This window comes from Plasmodium inui, assembly GCF_000524495.1.
Source record: "Plasmodium inui San Antonio 1 unplaced genomic scaffold supercont1.1, whole genome shotgun sequence".
Lineage (NCBI taxonomy): Eukaryota > Apicomplexa > Aconoidasida > Haemosporida > Plasmodiidae > Plasmodium > Plasmodium inui.
Window position 1 is genome coordinate 1,822,426 of NW_008481835.1, and position 21,350 is coordinate 1,843,775.

The following is a 21,350-nucleotide window of genomic DNA, read 5'->3' on the forward strand; positions in this document are numbered from 1 at the left end:
GCGCATTTTAATAGGAACAGAAATGTCAATGTGTAGTTATTAATATAGGCGTTTATGTATGAGTAATCTTTTTGCCTAGTTTGGAGAGGGAAATTTCATGTTGCCCCCCTCGATGTGGTTAAGAGACATAGAAATGTAAAACATGGAAATGTAAAATATGGAAGAAAAAAATAAGGGAAAGAAGGATAAAGCTTCTAAAAAGGGTTTGGGAAAGGAGAAGAAAGAACACCAAGCGGCGGGTGCGAAATTGATAAACACATCCGAATGGGATGTAAATGGGGAAACTAGATATATTGAAAACGACGAAGAAGATGACGTGCTTCCTAACGAAATGTCCTTCACTCAGAAGGAGGTGGGGTGTGAAGAAATAAATGAGACGAAAATGAAAAAGGGGGTTGATAAGCTCCCTCATAATGGAAAGAAAAGAAGTAATATGAATAGTTTGACAGTCTTGTGAAGGGGATAATACACACACATATGCACGTTCACACGAACGCACATAACGTGTATACGTGTCACTTCGTGCATATCCTTTCGTCTGAATGTTACACATTGCAGACAAGGGAAGAAGGGAAATGATGGGACGAGACACAGAGGATTGCAGAACTAACAACAGAGAGGATAAAGATAGCATGTTATCCCTTTCAAATGAATTCAAGTTGACTAACCTGAAAAATAATGAAATTTTCAAAAGCAATCTCCCAAAGAGTATAGGCGAAATATCTCCTCTTAGGAAAACAGAATTTTTTGCAGCGGAAAAGGGAAATGGTTGCTATGGAAAGGGCCTCAACAAAAGTGTCCAATTTTTAGAAGATATGAAAGGATTTAAAATGAGAAAACAGAGAATGGACGACCTTGTTATGAACATAGGAAATAAAAAAGAAGATAATAACGGAACCCCAAATGGGAGCGGCAATTTAAAGGTTGGAACTAAGGGTGAAGTGACCTCCCCTCTCAATGTAGAAGTAATAACAAAATATTTTTACACTCATAAACTTAATATTGTTAGTGTTCCAAATGATGGGGTGTTTTTTTTTTTTTTTCGAGTGCTGGTGGTCGCGAAATCCAGTACATGGAAATCACTCTGTCTATGAGTAATTCCACGGTTTGTCTACGCCTTAGAAGTGCCCCGAATGACCCACCTTTGAAATTTCGCGTCAACTTATTTGGCGGCTATGTCAACGGGTTTATTCTGCCCATGCGGAATACTTCAGGCGAGGTTTCATTCCATAGCTTCTGCAATGGTGCACTCTTTTTTTTTTTCTTCTTATCCATCGCAGGAAAAGGAAACCCTGTCCTACAAGCTGAAGAAGCAGAAAAAAATTGAAAAATAGTAAACATTGTTTAAACAAAAATTAAGCATCATCACATGAGTGTGTAGATGTCTGTTGAGGAAAATTTTACACACTCTTTTTTTTCTTCTTTTTTTTTTTTTATTGTCATTCTTGGATAATTATGAACCGAAAAACAGCAAGCTGAGCGGCGAAGAAAAAGAGAAGTACATGAAAAAGTACATGCTCAAATTGGAAAAGCAGTACAAAAAAAAAAAAGACGAAGATTTAAAAAAGGAAGTAGAAGAGCAGAAGGAGGAAATAAAAAAATATCAAGAAAAGGAAAACACGTTCGTTAATTATTTAAAGAACCCCAGATTGAATTTATCCAAAACGGAGGATTTGAATGACTACTTGTGTATTATTCCCACTACAGTAGTAAGTTGGAGTTCGCTGTATATGAGAGCAGCTGGCGTTTTTCTGAACAGGAAAGAACAAAGGGAAAATATGTTAGGCAGGTTGGACAATACGTTTAGAAGTATACCTCGATGGACACACACGCTCACAGAGCTGCCCCTCCACAAAGTACTTTACAGACGTAATCAAAGACGAAACGCAGACGAGGGACCTCCTAATCACGAACAAAGGCAGTACGCTGCTGCACGTCATCATAGTGCCACCATCCACAAGCCACTTTTACATAAAAGACATCATTAATGTGTACAACAAGAATGAGGAGAATTCCAAGAACAATTTGAACAATCAAATAGCCCCTGGACACTCCTTGAAGGTAAAGAGGGGGCAATCAATATGGTCTGAATCATAAAATGTGATAATTAATCTGTGTAAGGACAAATATATGGCATATTTTTCCCCCTTTTTTTTTCCCCCATTGGGAAGATAAAATTAGGTTACAACGTTTTCACCCTGATGCATCAAAGGGACCAAATAAAAATACTGTCGGAAGCCGGGAACAAGACAATAGACGTACATATAATTAAAAAGAGAAAAATAGACAAAAAAAGGGGAAATTAGAACAAGCGAGTGTACACTAAATGTGCATATATATATATGTGCCACTTTCCGCTTTTATGTGAACTGTCAGTTCTTTGCCCCAAGCGAAATGCGTCTTTTCGGAAGCGTCCCACAAAAAGTGCATATCGCGATATTACCTCTTTGCAGATAAAAGCGTTTCGCTCAATGCCAAAAATGAAGTTCCAGAAAATTCTTAATTTTGGGCCCATTCGGTCTCACGAGAAGAAAAAAAAATCGTAATCAATTTGGGAAAAAGAAAAAAATGGAATGAATAAAAGAACGTGTCGTGGGGTCCCCAAGAGAGTTCTGCACAACCCGCATAAACATCTAACCATTTTTGATGTCCACCCAATTAACCGTTTTTCTTCGCATTTTATTCCCTCCCCCCTGTAACAGATTTTATATCAAGAACGAAGGGGAAGAAACCAACATACTGATATTACCGAGGAAGCTATTTAGCTTTTACGAAAAAAAGGAGAGAATTGAAAGAGATGAAAACATATTAAATTTGCTCATAAAAAAGGATGACGATTCAAGGGAGGTTCCCCAAATGGGGGAAAATAACGGAGCTGGAAAAATTATTCAAGTGAAGGAAAAGGAAGACACATACTACACATTCAATAATGTAAAGAGTTATTCTCACAATTTTCTCTACTTATATCAAAATTTGTCCCATAATTTTGAGGAACTATATTTTGAAAATATTTTGCAAGATTGTTATTATTTGAACTTGAAAAGGGCAGAGGAGAAGGTCCTTACTTTTGCGTTTAGGTATGGGTGTCGAATAGGCACTTTGGATTTTTCCGTTTTCTCTTCGAGGAGGCTGTTCAGTCTGTGTGAGAGGGGAGTCATACTTGTAAGAGATTTATCAGAGCGTGAATTCGCGTACGTTTGGTCTATACATATATTTTTACTGGTGTTTACAAGTGCTTTCTTATGTATTCACTGCTGCAAAACCTTCACCAACGCAGAAGCGGCAAAATAGGAGTTTACGAGAAGGATTACCTCATGGTAACGGACATCGAATGCGACTTTGGCGAACTGGAAGACAAAAGAAGATGTGACTTTTTGAACTGGAACCAAATGAACGTTTTTCCGTTTTGCGTTAAAGCCTTGGTGGAGCCGCTGCTCTTAAATTTGGTACATATAAATGGGAATGTGCCAGGTGGGTTCTCCTTTTCCTTTGGTCCTCTTTATGTGCTATAATTCTCTCAAAATATGGATCAAGCTAAAGACGAAGTAGCAGAAGAACATGTTTTTTTTTTTCTTTTTTTTTGTCGTATTGTACACAGGGGAATGTTACGAACGGAAGATATCAGAATACCTGCAAGGGGGAAGAAGAGACAACTTGAGTTACTTTTTCTACAGCACTTCTTTACACTCGATTAGGTTTCCGGACATCCAGGTAGTCACTCAGAGTTCAGGAAATGTTTCGCTACACGTGTGTGCTCAGCTACGTGCTGCTGTAACCCCAAGGGGGGTTCCTTTCCACGCACTGATTATTCACGCGAAGGGTACTCCCCCCCCTGATTTAAGGTTAACAGCGGGTACAACGTTGCCGAAGTGGAGGTCCTAAACAACGGGCTGATTGACCTAAAAGTGTCATGTAGCGTATACGTAAAGGCAAACTCAGAAAAGGACGACATGCAAACCATTTTTGACAAAGAAGACAGAGGGGTGTACCACTACAATGAGGTATTCGATGTTACGTGTCCACATTTATTATACGATGAAGTAGCAGAGGGGAAGTCCTCACCGAAGGAGGAAGACAGGAAAAAAGTACGAAAGGAAAAAAACAAGAAAAAAAAAAAAATGTGCCCTTTGTATATATACCCAAAAAATTTCACCTTGTCGTATAAGAAGAGGCAAAAGGTATTTATCATTTTCAAGCCTCAAGAAAAACACGAAAATTACAAAAATTATTGCTTCCTTTTGGTGATAAAAAATTTGAGCAAGGGATCGGATATAAGCATTGGTGATTTGTTAGAAATACAAAAAAATGGGGGCGAGGAAAATGACGGATTCCCTCTAGTGTGCGTTAGGGAGAACAAAATAATTAAGAATAAAGAATGGAATCAACGATTCGAAAATGATATTTCGAAGTATGAAGACTCGTCTTCCCCGGAGGGTGGCACATGTTCGAGCTACTCCGAGATAAGTCAAGATGAAAGTTTAAAAAAAAAACAGAATAAGAAGAACACCTACTTTGGGAAGAAAAACAAGAAAAAAAAATTTGTCGCGTTTTGTATGAATGTCTACGCTAATATAGTTAAGCCCAATGTACATGTGAAGACGAAAAAATTGACCAAGTGCCTTTTGCTAAATCCGCTGCATTTATATAAAACCAGTTTTACTATAAAAAATGCAAGCGATTTTTATGTTAATTACCGCTTTGAAAATTTAATTCATTTGGATGATTTGTCTAAAGAGGAAAAGGCAATTCCATTTGAGAAGAATAGAGGAGTTGTCCACGGGGGGAACACCAACGCGTCGAAAAGTGAAGAAAAAGAAACGCCTATCATCCGTGATGGAATTCAGGACGATGTCGCAGGCAGTAAACGGAAAGAGGACGACCCTTTTGCCAACAAAGAAGCGCATCAGATATGCTATTACAACTACGTAGATGTGCTGCGTGACATACGATCATCTAAAAAGGGGGGCGAAAAAAGCATCACGGAGAGTAGAAGCAGGAGCGGCAGAAGCAGCGCCGATCGGGAAAAAACAAAAATAAGGGAAGAGGCAGATAATACACGGGATGGCAGCGATGTGGAGAACAGCAAGGCGATTCAACGAAAGCGAAACACAGATAAAGGAACAGATCAAATGTTAAGTAAGAAAAATATGAAAGGGGGCCAAACTAGCGGGAAAGCGAGTATCCCCCCAGACAGAGAATACTTTCTCAATTTGAACAAAAGGGTGGTAAAATATTTTTACGAAAGGGGAAACAGTGATGGGGTTAGCATGTACGTGTTGGTTAAAAATGCGCCCAATGAAATGTTTAAAAGGGAAATAGAGGAAAGGGGGGAAAATGGGGCAACTTTGCAAAGGCAGAAAAGAGAAGAACGCGATGGGGGTCAGAAGTGGACAAAAAAGCGAAAGAATAAAAGTGTAAACATTCTCAAAGTTGAAGAAGGTGAATACTGCCTAAAACCACATGAGAAGAAAAAAATCCTTTTGTATTTTCTAGTGAATCATTACGGATACCATGAAATGAACATGAGCATAATTTTTTACATGGGTAAGTATATACTGGAAAAAAAAGTTAAGGGGAGAATATTGACCAAGTGCAAAGGGATCGAAATAAGTAGAAACTCTTTCGTCTTCCGCAATAGTTACTCCCATTACTGTTTTTGCAACATGGTAAAAATTGAAAACTTAGATAAAGACTTAAAATTGATGAAATTGGGCCAGACATCGGAGAAGAAGTGCGGGTTCGTCACCTTGTATATGCTTTATTCGTCTGCCTTTAAAAATAAGGGGAAGAAAAGGAGCATACTCGGACGCGAGGATCTGCTTAACAATTTCAGGAGAAACTTTTTTTTATTTTTAGAAAATGAAATAGACAAGAGTTGTGTTAAGCAGGAGGGTGACGGGTACCAGTGCGACTTGTGCAGGTGTTCGTTTAAATACGATTGTTGCATCCACTTCTTTGAGAGTAATTTTTTGGCATGTACCCATGGACATGGCTATTCTTACCAGTTTGGTCAGGAAAAATATATAGTGGAAAATGGAAAGATGGCTAGTTTGATGGGGGGACCTTCTCGTTGCCATCACCTTAGTGGCAACCTGCAAGGAATTTACAAATATCATGCGGATAAAGATTTGTATATTCATAACAGCAAGGCAGAGTTTGCGCCGCACCTTTTGATCTACCCATCCAATTTGTTATTGCTTCCGTTAAGAGAGACGGTTTTCCTCTTTTTCGTCTTCCTTCCGCATGCGGGAAGTATAAGTCCCCTCCTCACGGTAATGCAAAGCGGGAGAGACAAAGCCAGATAGACAGCGCTGCATGCACAGTGACGTGTGCAATGGGGCATTTTTGATGCACATCGAGGGGCTAAGAAGTGACACCAAAGTGGTTAAACAAAAACGTTGTCATCATTTGTAGTAGTGTCCATTGGGGCCTATATGTGGGGACACCCATTTGCCCCTTCTCTTTCGCGTCCCCGCCTAACGGCCCATTCTTTCCAATTTTCCCTGCAGATAAACTGGAACGCATTTCGAAGAGACATCTTAATTGAGGGAGAGTGCAAAAATGGAAGCGTAAAAATAAAGCATGGCAAAAAGTTAGGTAGTACTAACCCTGCTGATACGAAAAGGGGAAAAAATTACGTAGGAATATGCAGTGACGCATTCCACGTGAAGGTAAAAAATTTAAACGAGTTAGACATTTTTTATGAAATGTGCCAAGTGGGAAAGAACCAATTTGAATATAATTATCAGAAAAAGGCGTATGTGGTGGTCTGGAATTGTACTCCCAAGTTGGATTGCTATTATGAAGACTTCTACACCTTTGCGAAGGTTAATAACGTGAAGAGGGAAAAGGACAAGGGTTTTTTTTATCAAAATACGGAAGAATTAGAAGTGGAAAAGCACTTCTGTACTAAGGAAAACAGGGTAGAATATATGAATGGAGGTCCCCTTTTGAAAGGAGAACATTCCATGGAAGAAGGTAGCCCAATACACGCCTGTGTCATCATGGCGGATTGTCACTCAAACGAAGTAAAGGGAAATCAAAGCAAAGCGCACGAATTTAGATTGTTGCTCTTTCACGATGATGTCATAACGAAAGATAACAATTTTGTAAAATTGAAATTCCCCGTAAAATTGAACTATTTTCATTATCGAGAAGTTATAAAAGTGTCTTGTTATTTTTCCCGACACACATTTGATTTTGTCCTAATCAGAGAAGAAGACTTATTGCTATCTTTGTTAAGCTATGTCAAAATGGTCGTATGTGAGAGGAGATGGTGCCAAAAAGGGGCCACCACTTGTGTAACAAATGAGACAGAGGAGGAGAAGGGAACAGGGACAAACTCGACCGACTCGTTTGTAAACAAACTTATCGACGAACTGCACTTTATAAAAAGAGAAAAAAAGGATGACCAAATGTGGGGGGAAACAATCAATGAATATTTGAAGCAGATGAAGAAGTTTTTTCCCCCCAATTTTGATGAAGATGTGCTGGCAGAGTTTCAAAATTTTGTGCTCCAAATTGAGTCAAAATTTGAAACAAAGGAAATAACATGCGAGAAAATAAGTACAAAGGAAAAACACACACAGGATGTGGATGGAAAAGGGGAAGGAGAAAAACCTCCCAATGAAATAATTCACCAAGGAGCTTTATGTGCGAAGGGTGATTTCCCCCATGATAAGGGTGAACATACAAACAGAAGGGCAAATAAAGAGGTGAAGAAACTTGGGTGGGTACATAAACTCCTACACACACTGAACAATAAAGTCGATTATAATTTTATCGATTTTGTGAGGAGGAATAAGCGCGAACTGGACTTTAAGTACGAACAAGGGGAAATCACAGGGGCGCACGACGTCGTAGGTGCGGGGGAAACGCATGTGGAAAAGGGGCGAGAAGAGGGGAAATTGAAGGGGGAGCAGCTGAACAGTGTAAAACGAGACAAAATTAACCCAGCGAAAATGGACAAAGAGGGGAAATACCACACTTTAGATGAAGCCACAGACTTATTCAAAAGCTACTACTGCGAACTGAATAAAGAAAATAGCACAATATACGTAATAGTAAGCAATAGGAACAAATACGACCTTCGCCTGAAGTTGCATTCGCCGGCGTATATAAATGACAGCTTAAATGAAGCATTCCACTTGTGCATAGATAATTTAATTATGAGGAAGGAGTGGCCAGGGATTTCCCGTTTTGTAAGTGAATACAAATTGGGTAAAAGAGAAAGTGCGCGTTGTAAGTCGATCCATTTAAACAGCGTGAATTGTGGAAAGTACAGCAAGTTAAAACACTTAAGCGCTGCATATATAGGAAAAAACGGAAAAAAGGAAGACCACTATTATCAGTACTTGAATAACGTTCTACGCGAAAAGAGGGAATACTGTTTTGGCTTAAGAAGTAACTTTTTTGTGGACTTTTTCCAATTCGAAAATGTATTACGTTCCATGAAATGTTCCTTTATAAAACTCCACTTACATGCAGACAATGTCAATTTGTATGAGGATGAAATTACGTTGAATTTAAGCAACAGCGAAAGAGTCTTCAAAGTATTTATTACCTCCCAGATTAAATCGCTGCACTTGTTGAGCCCACACAGGGAAACGAAGAATGGCGATAAATGCATTTTTGTTAATTCTATTTTTATAAATAAGGAAATTCTTAAAAAATTCGAAGAGCTAAACAGAAACAAGAAAAACGAACAAATAGACAAAATATGCAAGTGTTTTGAAGAAATATTAAAACCGCGGGAAATCGACATATTCAACTCGTCCAATTTGAGGAAAAGGGTCCATTACAATTTCAGAAAAATTTATCACATTAAGAATGAAAACGGGGGAAAAGGAAAAAAAGGTGTAGCAGAAAGGGAAGCATCGGCACAAAGGGAGTGTAAAAGAGAGGAGATTGACGAAGAGTCAAATGAAGAATATGAAAATCGATGCACGGATGGTGAGACAACGGAAAATCCGTCCTACAGGACCGACGTCGCAGAGATCGCAGACATGGCTGATGAAGGGAGCGAAATAAGAATTGAGTGCGAAAACAACTATATGGACAAAAACGAGAAAACAAAGGTGAAACTATTTTTGGAAAACGTCTCACATAAAGAAGGGAAACACTTATACAAAATTGACTGCAATTATAGCTATGCCAATCCGATGGATGTCACCTCTCAAGTTAAAAGTGAAACTGCTTGCGATGCTTTAAATGAAAAATTAAAGAAGTTGCTCTCTCTGCAGTTTTACCTATCGGTTAATGTGGAGAAGCCGAGAATCACGCTACTACATAACAGTAAAATGTAATTAAAAGAGGCAAATTTAGTAGATACGGGCGCATATCGAAACAAGGACGCCAAGGGGAAGGATAAACATAGACACATGAGGGTGTGCGTAGATAAGAATAGACTTATACGAGTAGACAAGCGTAGACCCCAGGACATCTCCCACAGTGACAATTTAAGCAATTAAATGGATACCTATTAAGAACACACGGTACATATGAACACCGCTGTTTGCTTCATCCATTTCGCTTTTTTTCCTATTTTCTGGTAGCTCTTACGGCAAAAGGGTAAAACTCGATTTGAATTATTTCAACAAAAAGGCGTACAAAAGAATTGATAAAATGTACAAAAGCCAAGTGATTAATGACATATTATATGAAGACGTGAACGAAGTAAATGAATACTTTGATCAGGTTTTCTTGAGAAACAAAAATCTCAAGTTGTATTTTTGCAATCAGCAGGAAATTCCTTTTTACTCGTACATGTACACGAAAAAGTTCCTTCAAATAAAAAATGTCTACATAGATCACGAAGAGTTTGACCATTCCAACACGAAAATTGTAAAACAAATGCGCGCCATATGAGGCATTACTGCTTTGTCAGTTTTGTGTGAATTCGTATTTTTGTCCGTGTTGCACGTTGGGCAGCCCACGAAGGGATTGCCCTCGCGACTACATGGATGTGCAGCTATATGGATGTGTGTATGTATATGTCAGTATACATACCTTCCTTTCACGTGCGCGCCCCCTTTTTAGTACCACATTAAGAGCAAAGGTAAGGTGTGCGTAAAGCTAGAAGTAGATGAGCTGAAGCTGAAAAACGAACTAAAAAACAACACAAGTCGTAATTTGCCCCTGAAAAATAAAATAGAGAAAAAGTACATAGAAGAGGATTTTTTAACATTCCAATATTTAACAAGTAAAAGGCAACAAAGGTTTTATGTCGAATGTCATTATAACGTGCCCTTTTTAATCATCAAAGAGAACCAGCACATATTTCGAGAGTTTAACAACTTGAAAAGGAAAAATCAGGAAATCGAAAATTGCAAAGAGTTGAACGAAATTGAGAGCAACCTTTCTGACAAAATAAGGGCGGGGAAAATAATATATAGCGAAATTGAAATGAGGAACAGCGCGTATTTTATTTACATCAGCTTTAGTGAATTAAAAATGTACAAACTTGGTCTGTTTTTGTTTAACACGACGAGAATTCCCGCCACGTGGGCTGTAAAGGAGGAAGACCCACCTAGCGGAGTACTACTTGGAGAAAAAAAAGAAAAAAATACGAAAAAGGAAAGGACGGAAAAAGAAAACGTTTTCTCTTGCAAACATAACGCTGAAAAACGTTCACACATAGAAATCTCTTTTTTTTTCTTTTTTCTTATTTTTACGAAGCAGAATTCTTACTCCTTAAAAGTCGCCGATAACAAAGTATTCCACTTCAGTAAAACGAAAGACATCCTATTTGGAAAAACGTACGACATGCATGAAGTGAACCTTGGAAAAGATGAAAACTGGAATAACCCTTTTCTGTTTCCCGATTACATTATAGTAACATTCACGTAAGTCTCTTTTTTTTTTTTAGTACTTCTTATCTTCTCGCATTTTAATTATGCATGGATGTAAACAATGCTACGTGTACATTTTTCGCCTAATCGACGCAGGCCAACCAGCAAGAGCGACGTAACAAAAAAATACTGCATTGACGTGGCCGATGGGGAAAAGATAGATTTTTATTTAAAGGGAGTTTATATACCAAAAAATGATGAACAAACGAAAAACAGTTAAAATTTTGTGAGGGGACAAAAAAATTAAACTAAATTAAATTAAACGAAATTAAATTAAAGACCAGAGGAGGGGGAATCAGAAGGGGCGAAGTGGTAAGGTGGAGAAAAGGCAACGTGGCAATGGCCATGTTGTGAAGTAGGCAAAATGACCACCATGGGATAGCTAGCTTTTTTTATTATTCAAAAAAGCCTTGCACACAAATAAAAAAAAAAAAAGGACCTATTTAGCTGCGAATGTAGCATTTTCTTTTTTCTTTTGTTGGCATTGTAAAGATAAACCATTCCTGTTCACAGTTTTATAGACGCGACGAATCTTCATTGGTCACCACCAACTGGTGGATAAAACAAAACCGTTTTGGATGGCCGATGGAGCAAACTGCTTACCGACGTATTCGCCTAATTAATTCTTAACCTTTTCTTTGTTTTTTACTTTTTTGATCAGTCGAGTCCTTTTTGGTACTGTCTCCATTTGGCGGGTAGTGGGCCATGGATGGCCCAGGCAGAATTTTATTGTAAATATTATGAATATAACTGTAGACGTCTTCCTCCTTCTTATTGGTTTTCATATTCTTCGTGTTCTTTTTATTTTCATTTAATGTGTGTTCATTAATTTCTTCGTCAATGGAGCCAAAAAGATCTGGTCTGTTAATGACAAAAAGAGATAAATTTCCTTCAATATCTTCAAGTGGAGTGAAGGATGCTTCTTTCTTTGCCTTTTCATATAGCTTATCTTTCTGTTCCTTCCACTGCGGATCCAATAATAACGTTTTCAAATGTTTCGTCATATCGTTGATGTCAATTGGTTGATTTGTGATTGGGCACAGGTGCATGTTTTGATTGTTTAGGCGATGCTTTTTTGATTTTTCGTAATTCTTTACAACTATGATTCTTTCTTCATTATCATCGTCTTCCTGGCCTACCTTGGTCTCCACAACTTGCTCTTCCTCTAATGTGTTATCGCCTTCTGCGCCATTATTTTCTTCGTTCATTTTTCTTCCTTTTGGACCCTGTTTAGGGTATTTGTTACCCGAAACGTCTTCCTTTTCTAGGGACCTATCTGAGGATTCCTCTTCGTATCCATTACTATGATGTTTGTCTCTCATTTTAATTCGTCTCACCCCATTTTCGTAATATTCCTCCTCTCCTGCTTGATCGGTAGCTTGCTTATCCGTATCTGCATCAATTGTTTCATTGTCTGTTCGTTCCATCATGTCACCATCTGCGTAAACTGTTTTGTTTACATTGCTATCGTGATAAGAGATGTTTTTAATTTTTTCCAAATTTGTGTACTTTTTATCCGTATCGAATAGCTGGCTTAGGACATAATTTTCGACATTGTTAAAGTCAATGGACTGGGGAAGATAATCGTCATTTTCGTCAAAGTTAATTGTTTCCACAACGGAGAAATTTGTCCAATCGTAGAAGGTATCACATTTTGTTTTTTGTTCCATTTTCCTTTCTTCTTCTTCCTTCTTTTTCATATTAAAATTATAAACACTGTACGAGTAGTTTATAATATCGCTTTTATTCGTGGAATATTTTTTTAATTTGTCTATTATTTCATCATTTGGTAGTAGGCATTTTACATATATATCGATAAGTTTTGAAAAATAATTAAAGTATAGATTATTTGCTCGCAAAAAATCATACTGATTGTTATTTTTTTCTCTGTCTACGAGTTCATTTAAAAATTGATTTCCATTCCTTGCAACAAATAAGGCTGTTGTTTTGATTAAATCGATGTCGACTGAGCTGATAAATGGAGTTGTAATTGTGTATATATCCTCCTTTACTTCAATTTTCTCTTCTTTCTCTTGTGCAATTTCCTGATTCGACTGATCATTTATGGCATAAATAATTTTATTTTTTTCTTGTTTATTGTCTTCTTTTATAAAATCGCATATTTTTAATATGTGTTCATTATTACTGGCTTTGTTTAGATCTTCTCTTTTTTTTATTTCTAAAATGGCTTTGGGGATTAGACTTTTTTCTTCTGCCCCTATGAATAGCTCATGTAGCTTGTACTGATAATAGTAAAAGTAGGGGTGCGAGGGATTTATAAAACTGAACTGCTTTTCCTTCTCCTTGTATATTTTTTGCTCGAATATTTTTCCATTTTTTTTAACGAAAGCAGCTGTTTTGTCAATAACACTTTTCATGCTGTTTGGTGGCATGGTCATTTCTCCCTCCAGGAAATCGAGTCTTCTCCGCATAACATCATAATCTTTCACGTCCACCTCGTCATCGAATAAGCTTCCCTTAACTGTGGCCTTCTCCATTTTTCACATGTATGTTTCTACTGTGTGCGTTTGTATTTTTTCGCTCTGGATGGTAGATATTTGTCATTTATGATGTCTCGTTTTTTTAGAGAATTTTATTCTGTCCGTCGGTCCGTCTGCCTGTCTGTTTGTCGGTTTGCCTTTTTTTTTTTCCCCTTCCAGGGATTCGCGCAATGGTGTGAATATTTTGCAGCGCAGATAGATGGGAAGTTTTGTTTTTTTCTTGGTGTGGCTTCTAAAGTGCAGAATTATTCTTCTGTACGTTTTTTTAATTAGCCTTTTCCTATGGCTGTATATTTATTTCATTCGCGCTTACTCTAAAATGGGTGTTACACGCGGATGAGGATGCTTCGCCTACTTTGTAACAACTATGTGCAGCGCGAGCTTTCTCATGTGGCGTAACTCCTCCCTTCGTTCCACAATGTAATTTACATTTGGCGTGGTGTATTATAATGCCGCTTTTTCTTTTTAAATTGCAACTATTTTTTTTTTTTTCTCTCGTGTGTACACCCAAAGTTCGCCTTGCCGTATGTGGATATTTTTAAAATTGCCTTGTACTGTTGACTCTAAAAAAGCACTACACATGAATGGCAGGCATATATAGATAATACATACAACGCATAGAATATTTGTATACATCGCAAATGTATGTTCCTATGCATACTTTTGAAAAGTCTTTTTTCGTAATTAAATAAAATTAATTAAATGAAGGCAGCAAATGGGATAAACCTGAAAATTTTGAACTCATAGGGTGTTTAATTATGTGCAGTTTTTCAGCACCCATACGATTTAATTTTTGTACAATTAGCAGTAGAACTTGATTGTCGGTAAAATCACGCAGGCGTGAAAAAAAATGTTTTGTATACATAAATATATAAGCAAATGGGCAAATATGTGAATGCGTAAAAATGCAAGCAGAATTGCAAAGTAGATATTGGTCAATGGAAGGGGTAAAATGAATTGCCAATTTTTGAAAAGGATGTCACTTTGATGCATTTAACAGTTAAGAAATGGAAAAGGTTAATTTTTTGGGTATTAAAAAGTGCATGGAAAAAGGAGAAAAAAAGGTTTCGCCGTAAATTGTGGTTCATATGTGCCTATATACAGTTTATATGCATATGTTATGTATGTAATACGTATGTATATACTTATAACCTCCATCAGCAAAAGTCAAGCACAAAAAAATTCAAGCAGGAAGATATCGTTACAGGGCTGGCGTAAGAATATGATATATTTAAGTTATACATTGCATATTATGCGCAAAAAAATATACATTGGTATATTGCGAATGCTTGCTTAAATATGAATACCCGGTTTGAACAGAGCAATGTCAATCGTATGCAATGGTTTTCTTTCGTAAAGCACTTTTTTGTTCAACTTTTTATTCATTACATATTTTTTGCGAATTTTAGTAAAAAGGAGAAAAAGTAATACATAGCAAAATAAATAAGTTTTCATTCCACTGGAAGAAAGTACCAATTTTGCACAAGTATTTCATATGACACATTCGTTTTATGACTTTTACAATAATTTTTATGTTACTGACGCTCATTACATATGTACTTTGGAGAGGGGCATGATCGTTCTTACTTTTTGTTGATGAACGCGTAAAGAGGTAAAAATATGCACATGAGCATGTACATATAAACGTGGTGATCGTGCCCATATACATGTGGTAATATACATAGGGGTATGCATACACACATATAAATGGGTATACAAATGCGAATACGTATGCCTATCCATGCGCGCATCCCCTTTTTGCACAGAACGTGCTGGCCACTGTTTGTGGCGCTTTTGCCACCCGCCATTCACCTGCTTCTTTGCAGTAACTTGTAGGCTGTTACTTCTGGAACGAGTCAAAACACCGCGAGTTTACTCAAGTGTATACCTATACAAGTATGCATTTCTATAGGTACACACATGTGGGCTTATCTGCGTGTGTGTCCGGCGCACATATCAATTTGTGTACGTATCAATTTGTACCCACACAGCACTTAAAGGGAGCCATTATAAACACATTTTTTTTTTTTTCTTAACAAAAGTACAGAGCCATGAAATGCCCCGTTTGTCACCAGATTCAATTTTCAATTGATGATTAGATCGCACCACGAATGATGCAATTGCACCATGTATTATTGTATGAGATGCATAATTTATAGAATGTAAACAAGCGAACGGGTGTATGTAGTTTGAGATTTTTTTTTTCTTTTTAACAACGCACTTTAAAAAAAAGGGTTAGAAAAGCGTCTTAAATTAAAGTGACAGAAGAGAATATTACATACACGGACGTATAATATGTCTAATTTTTTTTTGGTGAAAGAGAGACCCTCTTATTTTTAACGATTCCATTTTTTGATTTTCCATTTTTTTCTAATAATACATGTATATATAAAAATTATGTAGCAAGGATGGATTCGTACGAAGCTAAAAAGAAGGAGCTGTATTTGAAGAGGAAAGATATAAATTTATATTACCATCCCATCAAGACGATAAAACTTTTTTTTTTAGAATTGAGAAATATCATTTCTAATACCTACAAGAAAAATAAAAAATACAACAAGGTAATATTCCTTGGCATCATACTGGTATTGCTTTTGTTTAAAATAAGACATAGATATGATTACCTGAACAACTTTTTAATTTATATAGAATGCATAACATGGTGGCTGTCACTGGGAATTTTAAGTAGCATTGGATTGGGGTGCGGTATGCACTCGGGGGTATTGTTTTTGTTTCCACACATTTATTTCATTTGCTCAACTTCGGAGTATTGCAATTCGTTGAACTTTGACTCCAGGGTGAATATGTGGGGGTCCTTGCTGACGTCCGGGAACTACTTTGAGGTAAGGAGAAGCAGGAGCGAGTGAGTGAGCGAGCGGGCAAAGTAGATCTTGGTAGAGAAAGCCAAGTGACACTTTTAATGGAAAGTAACAAAGGGTGTCGATGAAACTTCCTGAATGGTGCTGAAATATGCACCTACTTCTGCCACTTCTAAGTTGGCCCCGCAAGTTTCTTGTCACAATGCACAAGCATCCCAAAACTGTTATGTGAACAAAACGATTAATTCTCCCTTTTGTATCTTTCCCCCCTCAATCAGTGTATAACTAAGAACGACGGGAATATAATATTGTCAAGATTATTCATCAAAGTTTATCCCTATTGTCTAGTATGGGGTATAGGAACCGTGCTGGGAGAACTGCCACCGTACCTCACGTCATACTACGCCTCCAAGGTAGAAGAGAAAAAATAGAGTGGCAAAAAAAAAAAAAGTGCGCTGAAATGTGCATTTCGTATGATACAGAAGAAGCTAAAGAACGAACAGAGGGAGTGCCTCCTTTTTATATACACATTGTAAAAAATATTTATATGCCCTTTCTTTTCCCCATGTGCTGCCCATTTAATAGTCCAAACTTGACGATGACGATTATGAAGAATTCGAAAAGGACATAAAAGAAGGAAAACGAAACATAATAATCGCCATGAAAATATGGATGATAGATTTTATTAAAAAGCACGGATCTATATCTGTTTTCGTTTTGTCATGCTGGCCAAATGGTATACTATTCATGCGTGTGAGGGCGTGACAGATGCCGTTATTTGTGTTCTACTAGTTGGTCCTCTTTTGCTTGTCAGTGATGGCACATTGTTCGCATCCACATTCGAATCACGCTCTGCATTGTTGCATCGTGTGTAGCGAAATGATCAGTATGATTATGCTAGAAACATGTGTACACATTTTGACCCCCCTTTCTCCAATTGCCTCCATTCCCCTGCAGTGATGTTCGATCTGTGCGGAATTTGCTGTGGCCACTTTTTGATGCCTTTCGGGAACTTCTTCATTCCTCTGTTTCTAGGAAAGGCGGTTGTTAAAACCATACTTCAGAGCATCTTCCTAATTTTTGTGTTTTCAAATAATTACAAAGGAATGCAGTTAAAAATGAGCCAGAAGGCGTTATCCATTTTCCCCTTACATCGCATTTTTAAAAACATGGACCCGTCTTCTCTCGAGAATTATATAGATGAGAAAATTTCGATTTTGAAATATGGGCAGAAGACAAAATCCAAAATGGATTTTATGTTTTTATTTAACATATTTTTTTTTGTAGTAATTATATTTTTTTTTATTTCCTGTGTAAATCAGATAGCCCAGAAGTACCAGCAGGTATGGTTTTACATGAAGGTTTTTCGGAAAAGTGTACCACAGCGCAAGGTGGCATTTTTAAAAGTTTAACATACTGGTTTGAATTTTTTCCCTTTTCCCTTCATCCAATTTTTTTTTTTTTTTTTTTTTTTTTTTCCAGAACATCGACAAGGAAGAATTAAAAAAGTACAAAAGCAGCACGGACGAATTCTTAAGGAAGAAATCAAAGAAATGATGATTTTTTCCTTGGATACAAAATTAAGCATTTTTATAAGTCACTTCCACGATGCACACACAGCTGTAAATTACAACATTTAACCAGCCATGTGTATGTATATCAGCCTACCCATGCTATGTATTTTTCATCATACTGTGAGTTTGACTTAAAAGGAGATGAGATAAGAATTTTGTTTGGTCATGTATTATAGCGCAAAATGGCGATTTCTAATATGCTGCTTATTGCACGCATGTGTCGATGTGCGGTTGGGTCCGTGTATTTATTATACCAACGTGTGTATATAGGTATGTATGCATGTATACATGCATGTATATGTATGTGCGCTTCACCGTTTTTATGGCCGCCTGTGTGCATAAGTAGGGGGGGGCCCATGCATATGCCTATCTTTCCATGCGCGTATGCCTGTGCACATGGCGATCTATTTATGCGAATATGTGCGAATGTACTTGTATCTGTGCACAAGCTGTGCATATGTTCCTGTATCTATGTACACCTTGTGCGTGTGTATCACTTCTGAATGCTCACCTAAGAGCTAACTGTTGGCTTACCTTTTGAAAACCATTTATGTCGTTTAATTTTTTTGAATTGCATTCTCTTGTCAGGATTGTGTTTTAGCAATTCTCTGTGAGATAGAAAAAAAAAAAAAAAAAATATGAAAATATTTTGAAATTAAAAATAAATTAACTTAATTACCCCTTATTTTATACCGCTTTAAGTGTGCATACCTTAATAAGCATTTTAAGTCCTTGTCAATTTTTCGGTATTTTGGGAAAATCAATTTGTTGCTTTTCATGTTCTGATAAATTTCAAAAATATGATCTCCGCTGCGAAGAAGAGGAGGTGTGAACATACAAAAGAGGTTTTATGTCACGGGGGTGGGGAGGCGGAGAATAGGTGCTTGAAATGTGGACTGGACACGTGGCTCATGCGGAAAATGTGTTCGAGGGTAATTGCGCGGGTTCAATTATTCCGTGGTCGGAAGTTTTCCTAGCGCAATGGTGAGGTCGTACTAGAATGGTGTTCGTCCGAACAGGAAGGTATATAGCACGGATCCGAAGTTGTAAGACAGCTTTTTCGAAACGTGGACATCTGCATTAGAAACATCAAATAAGCCCTCGAAAGAGTTAAAAATGTCCGTTGTTTGGCTGTACACATTGAGGTTTTTCAGAATAAAGTTACACTCATCGAAATCTATTAGCTTGATGATGTTGTGGTGGCGGTTTTCATTTTGCGAGATGGTTGACTCACTTGAATCTTCTGTATACAATTCGTCTTTTTCATTAGGCTCATTTTTTAGCATATCCGCATCGTGGGTGTTGTCGCTATGGATACGTTCTTGAGGGGGCTCACCCCCAGCTGTCCTTCCCCCATTCCGCTGGAGGCCTATATTTAACGTGTGACCATCGGCACCCTCACTGTTGCAAAGGTATTTATGCACGAAATATATATCTAAGTATGGCAAAAGGGCGCCGCTCCATTTTCCCGAATCTTCTTCGCTAAAATATAGCCAGTAAAATTTTAAAAAGCTGATCGAATTTGTTGACTTGTGTTTAAAAATAGACAGGTTTTTTATTTTGTTAATTCGACAGCAATTTGCGCGCAGTTCATGTGAACTACTGGAAATCATTTTCGCTTCCGTTTCCTTTTTTTTAACTGGAGGTGTTTTGGGGGGGCCATCGCTTGGGGGCACATTTTTTCGCTTCATCTTCTTAACGAAGATCTGAATGTATGAAGTGGCATCGTGTGATGAGAAAAAAATATCGCTTAATTTGTTTTTTACAAAAAATGTTTTTTTTACATTAGCGTCGTATTCGTAACACTCAGACAGATCCATGTTATGGATATATTTAATTTTTCTATTTTTCACTATTTTGGGGGTAATTTTTTTGTAATGACAGTGTGAGTAAAGCAATTTGCGGAGCCTTTTTTCGTCCAGCTCGTTTGTCCCTTTTTCCTTTTTTCTGAGGAATATATTTATATTGTACAGTTTTTCAGCATGACCGGGCCTACTGTCATTTTTTTTACGCCTTTTTTTCGAATTTCCCTTAAGCTTTTTTTGGATATCCATTTGTATTTTGGATATCTCTACACACTTTGTTGCCGTTGCGGGGGGGTTGTTTCGTTTTTTTCGTTTCACAGGTACATGATAGGAAGATATTTCTTGTACGTACCTACCGGTTAGAAGTATGTTATCTGGCTTCAGATCCAGATACGTCACACTTTTATGTAACAAATAAGTCAGTGTATCGTGGATATTTAAAAACAGAAGTTTGAGGAAATTCTCTGAGTATAGATGTACCTCTACACATCTGTTGTCTATTTTTTGCGTTTTTTTGCCATCCACGGAATATATGCCGTATTTTTTTTTGAAATGCATAGATTGGTAGGGCACTTGTGGCAGAAGGCTAAATAGGATGTTTTTTTTTTGGTCAAAAAGTACCTCTTCAATTTGTATTACATTTTGATTATCCAGATAATTTAAAAAGAAAATTTCATTTAAAATTTTATAAAGATAGTTAGTTAAGTAAACTTGACTGTTAACGTAGTAGGGACAATTCTGCTTTAGGCAAATCCCTACGTGAAAAACTTTCAAGCAGTATTTTTTCTTGTCCACAATATTTTTGCAGCTGTATATATTGCCGTACGTGCTTTGGTATATACATTTTAAAAGAAGATACTGGTTTAAAAAATAAGAAGTGTTTTTTCTCACAATTTTGTATGCACCATTTCTGGGACTTATATTCTTGCAATTCCCAGTTTTTTCTTTCTCCACTCTTTTTAACAAAAGGCTGTAAATAATACTATATTTTACGTCATAAATTACTTTTAATTTTTTCTTGATTTTTAAAATGTCTACTAGGAGCTTCGTATTACAACTGCTAACAAATTCGTCGCTGAGTTCTATTTTGCAATTTTGGAAATGTTCCTTTGTGTCTAGGGTGGTGATAGTTCCCCCGTTTTTACATTCATTTATTTTTTCCTCCACTTTGGATTTAAAAACCAGCTTCGTTTTTGCCTTGTCGAATGGGCAATTTAGGAAGTGCATTTTTGAGGGAGCTTCGCAGGTGGGAAATGACCAGCCTGGGATGCCACTAATTTGGGCGTATTATGTGTGGAAATTCTCAGCCAAGGGGAGGATCGGACAAGAACATGGAAAAAAAAAAAAAGAGAGTGATCAGGCTGGAAGGTACTGCCAACCAAGTAGACGCATAGACAGGTGCGAGGTGGAGAATTTCGAACGGTGGTACGACTCTTCGCTGAGTGGAAAATTGAGCCAAACGCATGAAGGGAAGTATTGCAAGAGTAATTCCATCCAAATACGTTTCCCCATTTGCAATGTAGCTCTTTAGACAATGCAGACATGCGGCACTACAAGAAAGTGGCACCACGACTAAGCCGTCACTTATCTGTACATACTTAAGGGGCGGGTACATATATGTGTACCTCATCAGACATGTGTGACATTGCTGGGGTACCCTTGCTCACTAGAGCGGTGTTCCCTTTAAATCACTGTGAGGTGAATCAAAGGGGAAACAAATACACGCATTTTTTTTTTTTTTTTTGGTAGAGACGCCCAGCAGGGAAGCCTCTGTGCATGGGGTGAGTGAATTCAAAAAAAA

At 37.4% G+C, this 21,350-nt stretch overlaps 4 protein-coding genes across 4 annotated transcripts; 2 read left to right on the forward strand and 2 right to left on the reverse strand.

Moving 5' to 3' along the window:
• Positions 1-157: 157 nt before the first annotated feature.
• C922_00410 (hypothetical protein) lies at positions 158-11,070 on the forward strand (the record flags this gene model as incomplete). Its single annotated transcript, XM_008816026.1, has 17 exons — positions 158-428; positions 559-965; positions 1,281-1,333; positions 1,472-1,709; positions 1,858-2,061; positions 2,172-2,258; positions 2,454-2,542; positions 2,703-3,077; positions 3,278-3,471; positions 3,599-3,714; positions 3,843-6,272; positions 6,510-7,856; positions 7,923-9,301; positions 9,555-9,843; positions 10,039-10,536; positions 10,681-10,844; positions 10,947-11,070. The coding sequence occupies 17 exons, from the start codon at positions 158-160 to the stop codon at positions 11,068-11,070; spliced, it is 8,265 nt and encodes a 2,754-aa protein (XP_008814248.1).
• A 406-nt stretch (positions 11,071-11,476) lies between these two features.
• C922_00411 (hypothetical protein) lies at positions 11,477-13,348 on the reverse strand (the record flags this gene model as incomplete). The annotated part of the gene is made up of 1 exon (XM_008816027.1): positions 11,477-13,348. One exon carries the CDS (start codon positions 13,346-13,348, stop codon positions 11,477-11,479), a length of 1,872 nt encoding a protein of 623 aa, XP_008814249.1.
• A 2,411-nt stretch (positions 13,349-15,759) lies between these two features.
• On the forward strand, positions 15,760-17,727 carry C922_00412 (hypothetical protein; the record flags this gene model as incomplete). Its single annotated transcript, XM_008816028.1, has 5 exons — positions 15,760-16,194; positions 16,449-16,583; positions 16,756-16,906; positions 17,128-17,513; positions 17,653-17,727. The coding sequence occupies 5 exons, from the start codon at positions 15,760-15,762 to the stop codon at positions 17,725-17,727; spliced, it is 1,182 nt and encodes a 393-aa protein (XP_008814250.1).
• A 528-nt stretch (positions 17,728-18,255) lies between these two features.
• On the reverse strand, positions 18,256-20,776 carry C922_00413 (serine/threonine protein kinase; the record flags this gene model as incomplete). The annotated part of the gene is made up of 3 exons (XM_008816029.1): positions 18,256-18,352; positions 18,456-18,554; positions 18,741-20,776. The coding sequence occupies 3 exons, from the start codon at positions 20,774-20,776 to the stop codon at positions 18,256-18,258; spliced, it is 2,232 nt and encodes a 743-aa protein (XP_008814251.1).
• Positions 20,777-21,350: the final 574 nt, after the last annotated feature.